The 18,413-nt window shown below is 47.1% G+C and overlaps 1 protein-coding gene and 1 pseudogene across 7 annotated transcripts in view; one reads left to right on the forward strand and one right to left on the reverse strand.

Annotated features, from left to right (window-relative positions):
- Positions 1-404: 404 nt before the first annotated feature.
- Tex2 (testis expressed gene 2) overlaps positions 405-18,413 on the reverse strand; it is a 111,295-nt gene continuing 93,286 nt past the window's right edge. For 5 of the 7 annotated variants that reach the window (XM_006533145.2, XM_006533146.4, XM_006533147.4 and 2 more), the window contains exons 8-12: positions 18,148-18,280; positions 11,853-11,978; positions 10,168-10,377; positions 5,133-5,253; positions 602-1,984 (exon numbers count right to left, since the gene is read on the reverse strand). In XM_006533145.2, the coding sequence (XP_006533208.1) occupies positions 1,862-1,984; positions 5,133-5,253; positions 10,168-10,377; positions 11,853-11,978; positions 18,148-18,280 (713 nt within the window). In that variant the 3' untranslated portion in view covers positions 602-1,861. Of the gene's footprint in view, positions 1,985-5,132; positions 5,254-10,167; positions 10,378-11,852; positions 11,979-18,147; positions 18,281-18,413 lie in introns of all 7 variants that reach the window. The other 2 variants (NM_198292.3, XM_006533148.4) reach the window with 2 other exon arrangements.
- On the forward strand, positions 7,450-8,060 carry Gm17925 (predicted gene, 17925; annotated as a pseudogene).

Here is an 18,413-nt window from a genome sequence, read left to right on the forward strand (position 1 = left end):
TTACAGAGGCTTCTTTTTGGGGAGGGGGGCTTCGAGACAGGGTTTCTCTGTGTAGCCCTGGCTGTCCTCGAACTGAAATCCGCACCACGCCCGGCTTAAAGAGGCTTCTTAGTGTTCCTGAGTGAAGTTGCTTAATTGGAGCTTACTAGTAAGCAATTAGAACAAAGTAGTTAGATGAAACTTTGGATTAAAACAGAAAGGAAGCTTTAAGGGACAGGTTCCATAGACTGACCAGTTTTTCTAGAAAACAAGGTTATCCCTCTGGTTCCATAAGAAGTAATAATGGATTTCTTTAGTTCCCACCTCTACAGTGCTGGAGGCTAGCAAAGGTGGCTAAAACTAGCCTTGTGAGGGTCTCTGCATTCACGGTCCTGTGGGTTTCTCTAAAAAATAACATGCTTGTCTGGTGTTTGACATGAATATTTATTTTGTGAGACAATGCAAGTGATTTTAAGTTCCCAAATTATTTTAAGCTTAATAAGTTCAGTCTCCAATTGTGTGTCTATCTAGTCTTGCCTTTAGTTACTGCAGAGAAAGACCAATGAACAAGGCATGTGGGCTCTTGACAGGCAAATGGGAGAAATTAAAGCAGTACACTGACTGGAATGGTCAAATAATTTGTCATGTTTTAATGGGATGATTAAAATAAAGACTCAAATAAGTTTTCAATATATTAATTTCTTTAAAGTCATCTTCAAGCAAGGTGCTGTTTAAGAAAAAAAACTTAGCTTTGTCCACAGACAGTAAATTATCAGAAGTTACTCAAGGTAATTTTGACATTGGATGCAGCTTTAAACAAACAAGAAAACCTAGTAGATCTCCTCAAAGCAAATTATACAATTAGAGCCCCCGAGTTTGTAAACTAAACATTCTGACACAAATGCACAAACGTAAGTTGGCAACATTAAAGAAAGGTCACAAGTGCATGTGTGGATGTAGTGCTTGCCACTGAGGAGAAAGGAAAGTCCATTTGGCCACCAGAGAAGGGGACTGCCCACAAACCTCCCGAACCCGTTCGATCATCCTACAGCACACAGAAAAACCAGAAAAGAACACTTTGGCTCCCACTTTCTGGCCCCGTCCCATCAGTACCAGGGAGGGACAATCGGTCGTTGTGCACAGTGTTTTGACATTGTCACACTCGCTCATGTCTCAGAAGAGTCAGGATTGGTTGAAAAGCAAGGCGATTGTACGTCTTTGGGATGGTTTGATCTCACGGCTTTGCCTGATGTTCACATGAAGCCCACCCCAGTGAAAGTGTGGGTGTGTATGTTCTATGGCTACTTGCTTCCAAAATGCACAATTTAATATGAAAAAAGTTGCTATGCCTATTTTACCACCAATGAAATGGCTCACAAAACCACACTCCACACAGGTTACCACAGTGACATTCTCCAAGGATGGAGGGCCGCAGTCATGCGTACAAAGTGTAGAGTGGAAAAATGTTCCATTGTGCACCAGCTGCCTGAGGAAAAGCTTTGGAGGAGTCAAAAGGCAAAGGGAAGCCTTCTAGTTGTACAGCTTTGCTCTGAATGTGCTCATTTGCTGTCATAAAACCTGGTAGACTTAAAAAAAAAAAAAAAAAGCCATGGTGCGAGTCAGCTGTAACTCTGGCTCTACCATTATAGTTCAAGTCTCCTTTGCCAGTCAAAGCTTTGCATCAGACAAACCAGATACTAGTCACCAGATGCAGGGAATGACACCTCAGTGGAATGGGCCAGCAGGCAGAGGGCGGAAGCAGTCCTTTAAGAGACAGTAGCTGTGGCACCAGGAAAGGCCACCCCCACAGAACAGATGGCAGCTACAGATCCCACACCTTGAGCTAGGTCTCATAATACTGGGAATGTCCCATCTTCACCAATCACAGCTGATCAGAGGTCTCCACAGGTGGCTCTTTCAAGAGGCAGGAAGTGGAGCGAGGGTCCATGGCCGAGTGCATTATAGGAATATAAACGTCATCCATGTTTGGCATGACAAACACTTTCTGTAGGGAGAGATTAGAGGAGAGCATGCATCAGGCAAGCGTCCTCCTTTCATACATGAACGATTTTCCTATACATTCCAAGTATGTTCTATCATACTGTCTCTGTATGTGTCGACTTAAATTGCTTCCCACCTTATTTATTGAGACAAAAGTCTTTCACTGAACTTAGAGCTAATCAATGACTAGACTGGCTGGCGAGCGAGCTGGGATTTTATGTGGATGTTGGATATTTGAACTCAGATCCTCAGGCCTGTGTTACTAAATGGCCAGCTCCTCCATTCTTGAACTTAAAAAGAGCCAAGGAGGGCTGGAGAGATGGCTCAGTGGTTAAGAGCACCAACTGCTCTTCTGAAGGTCCTGAGTTCAAATCCCAGAAACCAAACCATCCATTGTGAGTGAGCCAAAAAAAAAAAAAAAAGAGCCAAGGAGCTGGCAGGGTGGCAGACACTTCCCAGCACTTGGGAAGGCAGCAGATCTCTATGCATTCAAGGCCAGCCTGATCTACAGGGTAGGTTTCAGAGCAGCCATGCCTGTTACACAGAGAAACCTTGTCTGGAAAAACCAAACAATGACAAAAAATAAAGAGCCAAATAACCACACCAGAGCACAAATACAGGAGGAACCTGGTGTGTCAGCTTTGAGATAAGAGCCCTCAGTTTCATAAACAATGTATATATGTAGTAACTATGTAGGAAATGTTCATCAACCTTAATTCAGGAGAACTGGCTTAGCAACTGCACTCCTTCAAAATCATGCCCATGATATATTCCAGGTGAATTCATTCTTTTAAATCTTAGCACAAATGTAAGCTGAGTTGGTTTTTTGGGGGGGGAGGGGCGGGGGGAGAGTTTTTGAGACAGGGTTTCTCTGTGTAGCCCTGGCTGTCCTGGAACTCACTCTGTAGACCAGGCTGGTCTCAAACTCAGAAATCCACCTGCCTCTGCCTCCCAAGTGCTGGGATTAAAGGCGTGCGGCGGTGGTTGTTCTTTGCACACTGTGACTGTGTGTATGGATTCTGACAATGCATTTGTGCTTTGGCAATACTCTTAGAGAAACAAGCAAGCATGCAGAAGCAGTGAGTAGCCTTCAGCTTTCCAACTGTCTCCAGGACCAGGCACCAGTCAATCTCTGTCTCCTCCCTCCTCCCTTTGCTCCCTGTAGTCTAAGACCTCCCAAAATAGTGACCTGCCCAGATGATAACAGGATACAAGAAACATGAAAAGCCTGAAGGCACAAAACCTCTAACTAGGTTTAAAGTATTTTTCCACCTGGTGAAAATAGTAGGCTTTTATCAGAAACTAATTATTAGTTATATTTAATCTCTAGCTTTTAAATAGTAATAGCTTTTGACCGGGCAGTGGTGGCGCATGCCTTTAATCCCAGCATTTGGGTGGCAGAGGCAGGTGGATTTCTGGATTTGAGGCCGGCCTGGCCTACAAAGTGAGTTCCAGGACACCCAGGGCTACACAGAGAAACCCTGTCTAGGAGAAAAAAAAAAAAAGTAATAGTTTTTTAAAAAGGGCCAGGAGGAAGGTTAGGCAGGTGCAGGTGCTGGATCCTGAGTCTGAGACCTAAGCTTAACCACTGGCACCCTCATGGAGGAAGAGAACTGACTGCAGGTTGTCCTACACACACACACACCACACACACCACACACACACACACACACACCACACACACACACACACACACACACACACACACACACACACACACACAAAACTGAAAGTGAGGCCTGGGAGACAACTCTTTCACTTAAGGGCTTTCCTTCCAAGCCTGAGGACCAGGAGTTTGATCACTGAGACCCCAGAGATTGGGCAATCCCAGTGCTGGGAAGACTGAGACGGTCAGATCCCTGGAGCTCACAGCCTGCTAGTCTAGACCTTCTCGTCCAGTTCCAGACCAATGAGAGACCCTATTACAAAATACAAGGTGGACAGTGCCCGAGGAATGACACACGCATACACACATGCATGCACACCCTAAACTTAAAATATACCAATGCAAAGGAATGCAAATATTCTTCAAAGAGGGAAATTCGTGACTAAGTAAATAAAGCATTTGCTAACCCATAAATTCTGAGGTACTTTGTTGTTATTTATTTATTTATTTATTATATGTAACTACACTTTACCTGTCCTCAGATACTCCTTGTTGTTATTTATTTATTTATTTATTTATTTATTTATTTATTTATTATATGTAACTACACTTTACCTGTCCTCAGATACTCCAGAAGAGGGCATCAGATCTTATTACAGATGGTTGCGAGCCACCATGTGGTTGCTGGGAGTTGAACTCGGGACCTTTTGAAGAGCAGTCGGCGCTCTTAACCACTGAGCCATCTCATAGCCCCCACTTTGTTGTTTTTTAAATTTTGAACAGGATCTCTCCAGGCTGTCCTGGAACTCAGTATGCAGAACAATCTGGCCTGCCTTTGTCTCAAGTATCAGGATTAAAGGAATTCACCCCTACTCCTAGCTTCCATAAAATTTCAAGACAGCCATCCTTTAAATATTGGATCAAGTGACTGGGGTGGGGCAGGATGGTTCAGTGGTAGAGTGCTTGCTTAGCAAGTGCCAGGCCCTGAGTTTGATTCCCATCACAAGTAAAACAAAACAAAATCTGATCAAAATCTGAACGAAACAGCTCATACCAGGCCCGGGATACCAGGCCCGGGATACCGCTACTGTCCCTGGTGGCAGAATGTAGTAAGCAGGTTTGGAGGTTGAACTCTGGCTTAGGTGTTATTTAAGGGAGACCTGAACTTAAGATTCCCAAGATAGTTGTTGCTGGCATCGTTTCCTTGCATGTTAACTAAACTAAGTAAAGCAGCAGCCTCAGAGAGCATCTTTCCTGCCCACCGGCTAGGTGCTGCTGGCTGCCCAGTTCCTGACTTCATCCAGGCCAAAGGCAAAGCCTGGCCAGTTTCTGCAGGCTTGCTGGTACTGGGCACCATCATCCTGCCTTTAAACACATCTGCTGGGTTTCTTTGGAGTCTATTTCATGGAAAAGTTTCAGGGTCTTTGAAACCATTCCTAAAATCCTAAGCCCAGGCTTGAACACAGGTCTTTGCTCCTGGGATGACATCTAGGCCTTCCATCCCACCCAGTGCCCTTGCTCTGTGGGAAACACGGGGCAGTTTTACCTGAAGCTCCTGCTCCAGTTTCTTCTCAATCCACTCTGTCACGTGAACTAAAGTCACTTCTCTCTCTCCAAGTTTTGGCCGAGCTTTCAGCTCCACATACGGTGGCTTCCGGAAACCATACCTTTGTGAAGAAGACAGTTACAGCATTTAAGGAGAGAATGGAAGTGGGCGAGCACTGGCACCACAGAGCCCTTGCTGGCAAGGGTTGATCACTAAGTGACCTCCGGTTCTGAACTGCCACATTCCTAACTCAGCACAGCACACGTGAGCTCTGAACGCCGCTGTCTGTTGGGCAGTGTCAGGGCTCGGAGGGATTCAGAACAGTGCTGACAATGGAGAAAAGCCGAGATCAATTGCAGAAGGCTAGGAACTGAGCACTGCTTTAGGGTTCTTTCCCTAAAATGGCAATGGCCTTTCTCTTTGTATTTTTAATAGCAATAAGGTGTTCTCATTATAAAAGCCACAACTTTTGAAAGACACAGCCTCCTTCTGAATGGCGTCTCTACGAGAGGGTCTGTAATAAGCAAGCTCAGGCAGAGAAGGTCTATAGACTGCTTTTTCTTCACCATGTGCTAAGTCATGTTTTTCTCACAGTCTTGCTATGACTGTTAAGCTGGCTTTGAACTCTCCAAATCTTCCTGTCTCTGCCTCTTGAGTGTGCAGGTGACAGGAATGTGATGCCTTACGCTGCCTCACCCCTGTCATACCCCTGCCTTGCCCTTGTTACACCCCTGCCACACCCCTGCCTAGCCTTTGTCACACCCCTGCCTCACCCCTGTCACACCCTTGCCTCACCCCTGCCGAGCCCTTGTCACACCCCTGCCTCACCCCTGTCACACCCTTGCCTCACCCCTGCCTAGCCCTTGTCACACCCTTGCCTCACCCCTGTCACACCCGTGCCTCACCCCTGCCGAGCCCTTGTCACACCCTTGCCTCACCCCTGTCACACCCCTGCCTAGCCCTTGTCACACCCTTGCCTCACCCCTGTCACACCCGTGCCTTGCCCTTGTCACACCCTTGCCTCACCCCTGTCACGCCAGCCTTGCCCCTGACTCATCCTGGCTGCACTGCGCCTCTTATGATTCCTACTGACACTCAGAGCTGTTGGCGAAGTGTTCAGAGCAGCAGAGTGTGGTAGCACACATTTGTAATCCCAACATTCAGAAGCTGAGGCAGGAACAGCCTAGTTTGAAGATCAAAGACACTAAAATAAAGAGGAATAGAGAAGTCCTGTAAATCTGTTTTGAGGAATAGTGACAGACATCGCTGTCTGGCTTCCCTCACACCAGAGTGCATGTCGCCACCTCATGAGGGCACAACAGACATAGACATGAGACCCCTTTGAGACTTCACAGCTATCCCCAGTTATTTATTTCTTTGGTTTTTTGAGACAGGGCTCTTCTGTGTAGCCCTGGCTGTCCTGGAACTCACACTGTAGACCACGCTGGCCTTGAACTCAGAAATCTGCCTGCCTCTGCCTCCCAAGTGCTGGGATTAAAAGTGTGCGCCACCACTGCCGGGCTCTATCTCCAGTTATGAACTAAAGGCCAAAAAGGATTGTTACTTTAAGGTGGATAATGAAGAACTGAACATCACTGTGGTGTGTGAACAGGGATGGCCCCCAGACTCATGTGTGTGAACAGGGATGGCCCCCACAGACTCATGTGTGTGAACAGGGATGGCCCCCAGACTCATGTGTGTGAATAGGGATGGCCCCCACAGACTCATGTGTATGAACAGGGATGGCCCCCAGACTCATGTGTGTGAATAGGGATGGCCCCCACAGACTCATGTGTGTGAACAGGGATGGCCCCCAGACTCATGTGTATGAACAGGGATGGCCCCCACAGACTCATGTGTGTGAACAGGGATGGCCCCCAGACTCATGTGTATGAACAGGGATGGCCCCCAGACTCATGTGTGTGAACAGGGATGGCCCCCACAGACTCGTGTGTGAACAGGGATGGCCCCCAGACTCATGTGTGTGAATAGAGATGGCCCCATACTCATGTGTGTGAATGCTTGGGCCATGGGGAACAGCACTATTAAGAGGTGTGGTCTTGCTGAAGGAAATGTGTCACTGTGGGGATGGGCTTTGAGGTCTCCTATGCTCAAGCTTTGCCCAGTGTGGAACAAAGTCTCCTTCTGCTGATCCTTCTGATCTCCCAGTACCATGCTTACCTGCACACTGCCATGTTTCCTGCCATAAATGGACTAAACCTCTGAAACTGTAAGCCAGCCCCAATGAACAGTTTTCCTTTATAAGAGTTGCTGTGGTCATGGTATCTCTTCACAGCAATGAAACCCTAACTAGGACAATCAGTTATCATTACAATCCATCCATGAGGGGCTAGGGCAAGAGATGAAAGCACGCAGAAGCAACGAGTTATGAAGGCACCTCATTCAAAGTCACACTGGCAATGACTGCACAACACGGTTCCCTTGAGGGCTTTGAAAGTACACCAGCTGTGGTCTGAAGGTGGAAGTGTGGCTCAGGACCCATGCACATTAGTGGACAGCACCTAGCAGTGTAGAGCAAGATGTAGAGTCAGAAGATGAGGATGAGCAGGGTGTAAAGCTCTTTGTGTGCCCACGAAGTGTTCTGCTCCTGGAGGCGGGAACCAGGTTCCACAGAAAAAAGTAAAATGTGATGCAGATGATGACAGTGATAGAGATGATGATGATGAAGAAGATGATAAGGAAACTGAAGAAAAAGCTCCACGGAAGAAATCTATGAGACACTCTCCTAAAAAACTCACTAAACACAAGCCAAAATGGAAAACCTCCAATCTACCTACACCAAGATTAAGAATCCAAAGAATCCTTCAAAAGACAGAAAAGAATTCCCAAACACGAAAAGGACCTGGTTCTGTAGAAGATATTATGGCAAAAATGTAAACAAGTCTAGAAAAGAGGAGGGGGTTCCTTTAAAAAAAACAAACAGTGGAGCCAAGTTCATAAATCGTGTGAAGAATAGCTTCCAATGACCAGCCAGGAGGGTACTGGAGACTTCTGGCAGTGGAGAAGACCTCTATAAGAAAATGGTTTAAGGCGGCTAGAGAGATGGCTCAGCAGTTAAGAGCACTGACTGCTCTTCCAGAGGTCTTGAGTTCAGTTCCCAGCACCTACGTGGTGGCTCACAACTATCTGTAACAGGATCTGATGCCCTCCTTCTGGTGTGTCTGTAGACAGCTACAGTGTACCCTTATAAATAAATTAAAAAAAAAAAAAAGCCGGGTGTGGTGGTGCACAACTTTAATCCCAGCACTCAGGAGGCAGAGGCAGGGAGATTTCTGAATTTGAGGCCAGCCTGGTCTACAGAGTGAGTTCCAGGACAGCCAGAGCTATACAGAGAAACGCTGTCTCGAAAAACCAAAAAAAAAAGTGGTTTAAACAGCTTGAAATATCTCATTTTACTTCACTTCTGCTTTTTGTTGTTTTCACTTCTGTTTTTTGTTGTTTTTTTGTTTGTTTGTTTGTTTTATGAGACAGGGTTTCTCTGTGTAGCCCTGGCTGTCCTGGAACTCACTCTGTAGACCAGGCTGGCCTTGAACTCAGAAATCTGCCTGCCTCTGCCTCCGGACTGCTGGGATTAAAGGCGTGAGCCACCACCGCCCCGCCTTACTTCACTTCTGTAGCAGCTGATATCGAGATGCCTGACCTTTCATAATGCAAAGTAAAAGCTTTCCCTACTGCATTCTACAAATTCTGTCCATGCTCCCATTGCCAAGAATGTGTTATCTAAAATTCCTGTTTGGTTTTCAAGGATGGCACTCCATCCTTTCCTTGGCTGTAAGTATGAGTGGAATGTCATGATAGGATGTAGTCACACTGGTGGGCAGACATGGGGATGGTGGGGAGACAGAAATATACATGTGAAATAAACTCAGTATTTAACGTTTTTAAAAAGTCTAGATAAGACACTGAGCGCTATCAAACTACCTAAACCTGTAATCTGTTGCTGACAGTGCTATAGAAACGCAGGAAAATGCCAGACTGCCGTGCTTCTAGTGTGTCTTAGGTTATGTTTTTGAGGAGTGAAGGACAGAAAAAGGGTCTTGAACATGTTAAGCAAGTTTCTTACTCTATTTAAAACTCAGCAGTTAAGAAAAAATGTTGTATCAACTCACTATTTTAGAATAACCTTTTAAACCTAGTATAGTAAGGTATTTAGCAGTGTCTATTTCTGGAGTATATAAATGTGGACTTTTAAAAAAAATTTATCTTATGTATGTGAGTACACTGTAGCTGTCTTCAGATACACAAAAGGGCAGCATCAGATCCCATTAGAGATGGTTGTGAGTCACCATGTGGTTGCTAGGACTTGAACTCAGGATCTCTGGACGAGCAGTCAGGATCCCTGGGGGGTGCTGTATCTTCAGCACCACCCAATGGTACTTCCACCCAGAGCCTCCTCCTTAGAGAGCCTCCTATCACAACACCAAGACCTCACCCAGGAGCGTCTCCTCCCTGCCTGGACCTGCTAAAAGTATGACTGTCATCTGTCAAGCAGGAAGGCCTTGAAAGACGGAACCAGTGCTGTGGCTCCAACCCAGGCTGGGCAGAGACGGGGCTAACTACAAAGGGCGATTGGTATTAATGGTGGATGAGTCAGCTTAAGAGAGAGGAGGACCAAGGACAGAAACAGCCTCTCCCACAAACCTCACACTCACCTTAACTCTTCCTAACATATGAAGATCACCCTTAAAAATGTACAAGAGAGCTGGGTGGTGGTGGCACACGCCTTTAATCCCAGCACTTGGGAGACAGAGACAGGCGGATTTCTGAGTTCGAGGCCAGCCTGGTCTACAAAGTGAGTTCCAGGACAGCCAGGGCTACACAGAGAAACCCTGTCTCAAAAAAACCAAAAAAACAAACAAACAAAAAGTACAAGAGACAGTCATGGACAAAAACACAATGATTAATGATTGACAGGAGTCTACTAAAAACAGTGGGCAAATGCTCTTGTCCAGGGTTAAGTAGACTGGGACTTTATAGTCACGTGGTAAAGGGATCACTTAGGGAATATACGCACCATATCCGGTCAGTCGGTGGTGGGGGGATGTTGACCGCCAAGGTCCCTCGACACTCTTGCACTTCCACAGTTAGCAGCAGTGGTGTATTAGAGACTTCTTCGATCTTCTTTTTAATGAATTCTGTCTCTGTTGCTTTTTGGAAATATTTTGATTTGGTGATCTTATCAACAAACCTCATAATCTTGCTTGTTCGATGACCTCCAACGTACCTTCAAATACAGAATGCAGAGCCGTGTTAGTGTGGGTGTTGGGGGAGTAGGGTTCCCAGGGATCAAAGTCAGGCTGTCAGGCTTGGCAGCAAATGTTGGTCAAGCCATCTCGCTGGCCCTGAATACCATCCACTGGCATGAACCTTGTGACTCCACATAGCTTTCCCACTGCGACACGACACACACAGCGGTCAGGGCACTCTGTTTGAGGAGGACTGTCCTTGGCTTCCAAGGATTAGATGGCAAGAGTGTTCTCCCTTTTGAGATAATCAAACATGTGCCCACCCCCCCCATCCTTCAACCCCCCCCCCCTCCGTGGGGGCTGAATCCCTTTTGGTTGAGAACTACTTTAGAGAACACACCGGTCAGACAGAACATTCTGACCGGACAGCGGATACCCAGACATCCGGACAGAGTCATCTCACCCAGGAGAAGGCTCCTTTGTGCCACTCTGAGCCTCAGCACGAGTCCTCGTCCTACTGGGAAAGCTCTGTTTCTAGAAAGCACCCAGAGCTAACGCTGTACCCGACAGACAGCAAAGCAACAGTTCAATGCACTATCACACCAACGCCTGGAGCCTCTCAAAGGCCTTGGAACCTTTATAGGTTTAGAACTTAGGGGAAAAGCGACATCAAGTGGATATGCTAGCAAGCCAAGGACAGTAGCACGTGCCTCTGGTCCTGCTCACTATCACAGACACAGGAAGCATGGCAGCTGGCTTCTTCACATCCTCTGAGTTTCAGACATCATGGATAGAGTATCCACAGAAATACATGTGTGTGTGCTGAATCCTGGGGTTGAACCCAGAGCCGTGCACATGCTGGATGAGCATGCTACAACCAACAGCATCTCTAACCCTAAACCATAGTTCTAAGAGGTACCAACTGGGCTGGGCACACATCTGTGCTCTCTTCTCACCTTCTGTACAATTTCGAAGAGAGCAGACTGCTATTCACTTATAAGTTTCTGAATTACCTGGTGCTGTAAACCTTAGGTTTCTTTATTTCCTTTTAAATAATGTAGAGGTCTTTACAGAAAGGCATGAGATATACTCTGACCATTACATTGCCAAAGGAACAGACCCAGAGAGCCCCCAGAGGAAGTTCACGATCCAGAAGAGCAGCTAGGTCATCCACAGTCTCAAAAGTCACAAAAGAAATAACCCAAGCATCTGAGCTCCATAGAGAGCAACAGCGAGCAGATGAGGCTGTGATGTGCAGGGTTCCTTTCTCTCTGGACCACCAGGGGGAGGTGGTATGCAGTCTGCACTCTCTGAAGACCTGGCAGCACTTCTGGAGACAAGCCTTTCCTTCAAAGCCTCTTATATTTACTCACACTGCAAGGCAAAGCCAAAGTCTTCCCTTTAGGGTGTTTTACTCAGTGTGCAGGAAGAAGCTGAGAGGGGAAGGGAAAGACAGGCTGACTCCTGGCTGCTCCCTTGACCACCAGAGCCTCCAGAAGCCCCATCCACTCACCCTTCAGCCCCGGGGAGCGGCTGTTTGTCTCCAGCAGTGGGTTCTGGTGGGTCATCTTCCTCAGAGGAGCCAGCACTGGAGGATTCTTCATCACTGTCAGCCAGACAGTATGCCCTGGGCCTGCAACTGCATAGAAAGGAAGTCACCGGCAGTGCACGAATGTGCAAATGCGCTCGCACACACACAGAGGGTCAAGAAGAAACCTCTGTCATATGTTGTCAATGTCACTAAGAGAATCCAAGAGTTCTTGGATTGGCTGCTTACACAGTAAATTCTAGCACCAAGTCCCCTGACAGGATTGCAGAGGACTTGAGCTCAGAACAGTTTGCTTTTGAGCATGCACCAGAGAGACAGGTGGTAGAGTGGGATGGAGTCACATAAAATGTAGGAGCCAGGTCGCGGTGGTGGTGGTGGGGTAAATGGAAGAATGGACAGTTAGCGGCAGTTATGATGGCAGCTTAATGCTGGTGATGTGACAGCCTTACTAAGGATGAGGGGTGCAGGCAAGTCTCTTGTCTATGGCTTAATCGCCCCTCAGATTAGTTTTGACTGAACTGGTAAGATTAGATACATTACACCATGTCTGCTCCATCTCCTGGGGATGGGGTCACAGAGAAAGCCCAAAGCCACAAGATGCCAAGTCTCAAGGGACTCAAAAAAAAAAAAAAAACAAAAAAAAAAAAACACCTGACATAGATCTTAGGTACTTTTAGAGGCCAGGCTTTCTAGCCCCTTTATAGATCACTGCTCTTCATTAAACTCTTTAGGGTTCCAGAGGGTCCCCAGCAGAGCTGTGGGATCAAGGTTTCCTTCTGAGGTGCGAGGTGCACCGGAGGCTTCCTGACCTAGCAAAGGTGTCTGCCTGCTTACGAGATTACTACCCGGGCCCCATCTCTATAGCTCAGGGACTTAGCTAGGCATGCCAGGGACAAAGGACAGAGCTGCCTCTGAACACTATTGAGCAACAAAATGATCACTAAACACAGCCTTGTACTGCTGACCAGGGCAAAGTACTCAGAAAAGACCGTGCAGCTTAGGCCCAGCCTCCCTGTTGCCACTGCCCTCAGGTTCTCAACACCTCCTTAAGCCACTAGAAATCCACTGGGGTAACTGTCTCCTGATTAATGGGGGTCAAGGGCAGAGCACACAGCCGATGCATGAGAGGGCCAGGCTGAGCCTCTCACCCTGAAACCAGAGCAGGCTGTAAGAAGATCCCACTGATGTCCTCCCAGGCAGGACACAGAAATCCGGCTCACCCCGACTCTGAAATGGAGCCAGAGCTGCACCCACATGCTGGACTTCAATGTTGAAGGGGATGTCCCTTTGAGAAGCCCCTCCTCATCTGAAATATCTGCTTCCTGTTCCCCCAACAGGCCAGGTTAGTTTAGAATGCTTCTGTGATGTGCCCTTTATGTTCAGAACTGCCTAGGAGAGCCTGTGGGAAGGCCACCCTCACAGATCTCTTGGGTTTCAAATCTATACAGAAAATTCAATTCTCAAAAAAACTCTGAACTGGGTTTTTAAGATAAGGAGAATCAGAAATGTAAACTGTCAGAGATTACACAACCGACCCATATCTGCACCAAACAGCTGTGTTGCCAGCCTTCAAGCCTCATGCGGCCAGGTGTGGAAGCTGGCTTAACACACAGCCTAGCACGGGGCAGGCCCTCATCCATACACAGCACAAAGCGTCTGAGATCACAGTGAGATCTGCTGAGCCGTGGACCCTCATGTCCCCACCAGTGAGCTGAGCTCTGCACTGAGCTCTGAGGGCCCGGAATGAATGAATCCTCTGCAGGACAGAGGCCAAGCTGCACTCCGCAGCCTCAAGAGAGTGATTCGGATACTGTTGCCTAGGCTACCAGATGATGTGGAGTCCGATCTTGACTAAATGCATTTCTATCATCCAAAATAGGAGTCGTGTTTCGTGGAACCTAGGACCACTGTGTGACTAATGTTTGGCTCAGACACAGTTTTTACAACTAAATGTGCATGTTATGCCCTCGACCTTATGACGTCAACAAGAACTTTAGGGACACAGTATACGTGCTCAGAACAAATGTGTAGGAGGTGAGTACTGGCTCTAAACACAACTCAGTGTTCTATCCTCTCAGAGAGCCACTAAACAGGCTCATTCCAGTTACGCGGCCTCTGGTAAAAACCACTTGAGAAATGTGCCTAGAGTCAGACACAAGAGAAAGTAAATTATTTTATCATGGTCTGTCTTGGGCTTTTTAAAAATTTCTTTCTTGAGATGAGGTCTCACTTTGTAGTCCAGGCTGGCCTGGAACTCACTATGTAGCCTATGCTGGCTTCAGACTCCGGCTAAGTCTCATCCTCAGGGTCTCAAGAGTTGGGATTGCCAGCATGAACTACCATGCCTGGCTCAAATGTTTTATTTCTTGTTCAAATAATCATTATCACTTCTGGCAACTTCCAGCAGTCAGTCAGCCTATCTGTGTGTCTGGCTCTCTCTTTTTGCCTGGACACAGGTCTGTGTTATATGCATGTGCAGTGCCTACTGAGGCCAGAAGACAACAGAGGGCCTTGGAACTGGAGTTACAAATGGTTGTGAGCTTCTGTGTGGGTGCTGGGATTTGAACTCTAGTCCTTTGGAAGAATGGTTGAGCTAGCTCTCCAGCCCCATTCCAGCAGTTTCTTAGACTACCAGTAAAGCAGGCTGACTGCTATCGCTTTGGAGTAGTTAAAAGAATGACACAGATGCCAGAGGCTACTGTAAAAAGCCTTTCAGTGAGGAGTAAATAAACATACTCAACAGCCCTGGGTGGGGCCCTCACTCGCCGCAGAAGGCATTCACTTTCTTTTACTAAAAAGAAACCAGAGTCGGGTGAGGTGGCGCACGTCTTTAATCACAGCACTCCGGAGGCAGAGGCAGGCGGATTTCTGAGTTCGAGGCCAGCCTGGTCTACAAAGTGAGCTCCAGGACAGCCAGGGCTATACAGAGAAACCCTGTCTCGAAACAACAACAACAAAAAAACCAAACAAAAACAAAAAAAGAAACCAGCCTCATGTATTCTTAGCTGCATATGCATTTAGACACACACAACCAGGACAAGACCTAGTCATGGTATACATGGTATACTTGGCTCCTGGGAAGATCAGAAGCCTAGGTAAGGGGGAGAAAACTACACACTGGCCCAAGCTGCACTGAGTACATTGCAGAACCACCCCACTATCCATTTAAAGGATCGGTCATGTAGGATGCATTCCTTCTGACTTATTTAAAGGCCTTTTGATGTGTTTATAAAAAGATAGAGAAGTATAAGATATGTTCTATGGGAGTGTGGCGAGGTATGGGGGAAAGAGGTGTCTCAGCGGGCCCATGCAGAGGCATCTCTTCCCCCTGAGGGACGAGCTAGTATAGACTAGAGTTTATTTAGGGCATGGGGAGGGGAGTTAAGAGGATAGTAGAGGCAGAGAAAGGCAGAGCGAGGGAGAGAGTAGAGAAGTAGAGGTTGGCCATGACCACGTGTGTGTGTGTGTGGGGGGGGGCAGTGGGGAGAGAAGGGAAGCAAGAGGGAGAGGCAAGAGAGAGGAGGGGGCAAGCAGCCCCTTTTCTAGTGGGTCAGGCACACCTGGCTGTTGCCAGGTAACTGTGGGATGGAGTATAGACAGAATGCTAACACCCTTTACAGGTTTCCCCCTAAAATGTAGACTCCTCCTTCCCTTCCACTCCCACAGTGCTGGGGATGGAGCCTAGGCTCTCACACATGCTTAGCTCTCCGCCTGAGCTACACTCCCGGTCCTTGAAATCCATTTTGACTGCCTTACTGCCCCAAAGTGGTTTAACTAGTGGGTGACCAGAAGACATGCTGTTTGTGGAAGTACAAGCTTGAAAGACAAATGCCCATAAATGACTTTCAGAAGGAGCCAAGTTCGGCCTAAAGCAACCTAGATTTCAATTTCTCCGTCTTGTCTCTGGGTACTATAAGCAAACTTCCCACTAGAAGAGAAAACTTCTAGAAGTTCCCCGAGAGCACAGTCATTTGAGTGGGCACTGAACGAAACAGTGAGGCCACCACGGCCCTGCCAAAGCTGGGCCCTGGGGCAAACCCGTGTGTGGTGTGAGGCCTGGAGAGGAGAGGTGGCAGTGGCTAGAGAGGGGGCCTGGAGGAGAGGCTGCTACGGGTCTCTGCAAAGTCCGCACCAGGGTGTTCAGTATTAACAAAGACATTGGTGTTTAGTAACAGCTACCACATGGCTGCCTTCTGTCCATCCTCTCCTTAGCCTCAAGGCAGCCACACATGTTCATGGCTGAGGAACGGAGGAAACAGATTTTAGAAGTGCTTCTGGAACTAGGTTCTGGAATCTTGCATGGGTTTTCAGGGAACTTCAATGCTTCGGAACTCTGAGCCAAACTGTGGTCTGGAGTCCTCAGCTTTTTCCTCACTAAAGAAGGGCTCTGAGGTGGTATCTCTTTGCATTTAAAAGCGGTAGCAAATTATATATCAATGTATATTTTAACATCCTCACAGGAAGAAGATAAGACATTACATTCAGGACTCTTCTTTGAAACAGTGGTTTTAGAAATACACTCCACCATGAAAGCCACATTCCCCAAGAAAGCAAGTCTTTTCAGTCAGTGTAAAGAAACACTGTGAGCATCTTGTGAGCTTGTAGATGGAAACCAGACGTAAAGCCAAGACAGCCAGAAGAACAATAGTCACTGTGGAGTGCGTGAAAGATGAGACTCAGACCAAGAGGTCTGCTGCCCACCTGATGTGTAGGCCTTGCCTTCCCAACAGAGCCTGGAGCCCTGTGCTGGGGTACAGCTGTTTCCAAAAGGTCCTTACTCAAATGCTTAAGGCCAAAGATTGCTCTGGCCCAGTCCTGTTATATTAGATGCATTAAAAGAAAAATGCTAGAGATCAAACCCAGGTCCTGGCACAAGCTCAGCAGCTGACCTCCCACTGAGCTACATCTCTAGCCCGGGGTGGGGGTGGGGGACCTCATTTTCTGACCGCCTCTGCCTATATGGTGTTTTTGCAACTCTGTTGTCAGACGGCCAGTCTGGCACTGCTCAGCTATAATGATCAGAGTGGGGTGGAGCAGGAGATAAAAAGTCAGGACTGACTACAGGCTAGATCAGGACCCCGGCATTTTTAAATGGGTAAGTCTAGGAGACTCTCTGTTAGCAGAGCCTCACCCCTGCTCTCAGCCTTCCCAAGCCCTCAGACTGTGCCTTCGAGTCTGGGAACATGATGAAATGACATTGTCTTGTGGCTTCAAAGGGGAACAAATCAGGGTCAGCACGCACAGGGTGTGAAATGCTACACGGGAGTTGATAAATACCACTCACCAGAAAATACAAATCCACAGATTGCCGAATCCAAATACATTTTAACAAACAGCAAAAAAATGAAAGGAAAATAGCAGATACGAGTTAGACTGTGTGCATCAGGTGCAATTCTCCAATTATTAAAACATTTCAAGGCATGACTTGGATAAATCAGGATGATCTAAGCAGAAGAATGTCCTTGAAGACACAACTCCACCTCCTTGGTCTATTAGCACTGAAAACTAAAGAGGGTCAATCAGCTCACAACTGTGCAAAAAGCCAGTGTCTCGCACTTAGCTCACTGTGGGAGTGCCAGCACTTAGCTTAGTCCCTGCAGAGGAACTTGGGATGGGAGAGGCCATATCCTTTAACTTGGCTCAAACAGTGTTACCACTTAGATGTGCAACAAGAACGGTGACTTTTAAGGTGTTCAAGAATCTGGGCATCGAATCCAGAGTGGGGAGTGAGTGCGGGTGTTCAGGCTCCATTAATTACCTCACAATTCTGGAATATTTCTAAATCAGATTAACTCTGAGTAACAGATGTACTATCTACAAAGAGGAGAATTTACTAAGCAAATCAATATTGTATTATTTCGGGAAGGTGCTTCCAGATCAACCATCTCGTTATAAATAATTCTGACCTGGTGTTTAAAGTGGTGGATCCCCAGGGGACCTTAATCAGCTCCACACATTGCCATCTGTGGCTCTGAGCTGAGGTAGGCTTCAGAGTAAGGACTGGGTTGAAGAACAGTTTATGCTCAGAGGGGTCTGTGCTGCTTGCCCTGTGACAGTGATGCTTGTTGAATAATTAAGACCAGCAAAGCAAACAGCCACTGTGTGGCCCCTGGGTGTACAGCTCCCTCGGTGATCCGGAGCACTGACACTGAGCCTGCTGGCCATTCAGGGACTCCCACGCCCCGACCTGCTTCTCACAGGCTGCAGGGAGAGGCTAGGCCTCCAGGGTTGGTTAGTAAATTCATATATAGCCCCTTACCCTTCTTTGCCAATTTCTCCAACCTTCAGGGCTTCAACAAGAGGCTCTTTACCTAGTTTGGTCAAGTTCATTTTGGTTTCCAGAGTCATCAGAAAGGACCCATTGTAAGACATTTCCAAATCGATCCAGAGTCCTAGAGAGACAGTTAACAAACAAACAAAAAAAGGGTTTGTTTTGATTTTCGTTTTTTCTTTTTGCCTCCCAAGAAATATGAATCTAAATTACAGTATCCAAACGGGTACTTCCAGGACTAGAAAGATATTTCA

This window comes from Mus musculus, chromosome 11 (assembly GCF_000001635.26).
Source record: "Mus musculus strain C57BL/6J chromosome 11, GRCm38.p6 C57BL/6J".
NCBI classification, from domain to species: domain Eukaryota; kingdom Metazoa; phylum Chordata; class Mammalia; order Rodentia; family Muridae; genus Mus; species Mus musculus.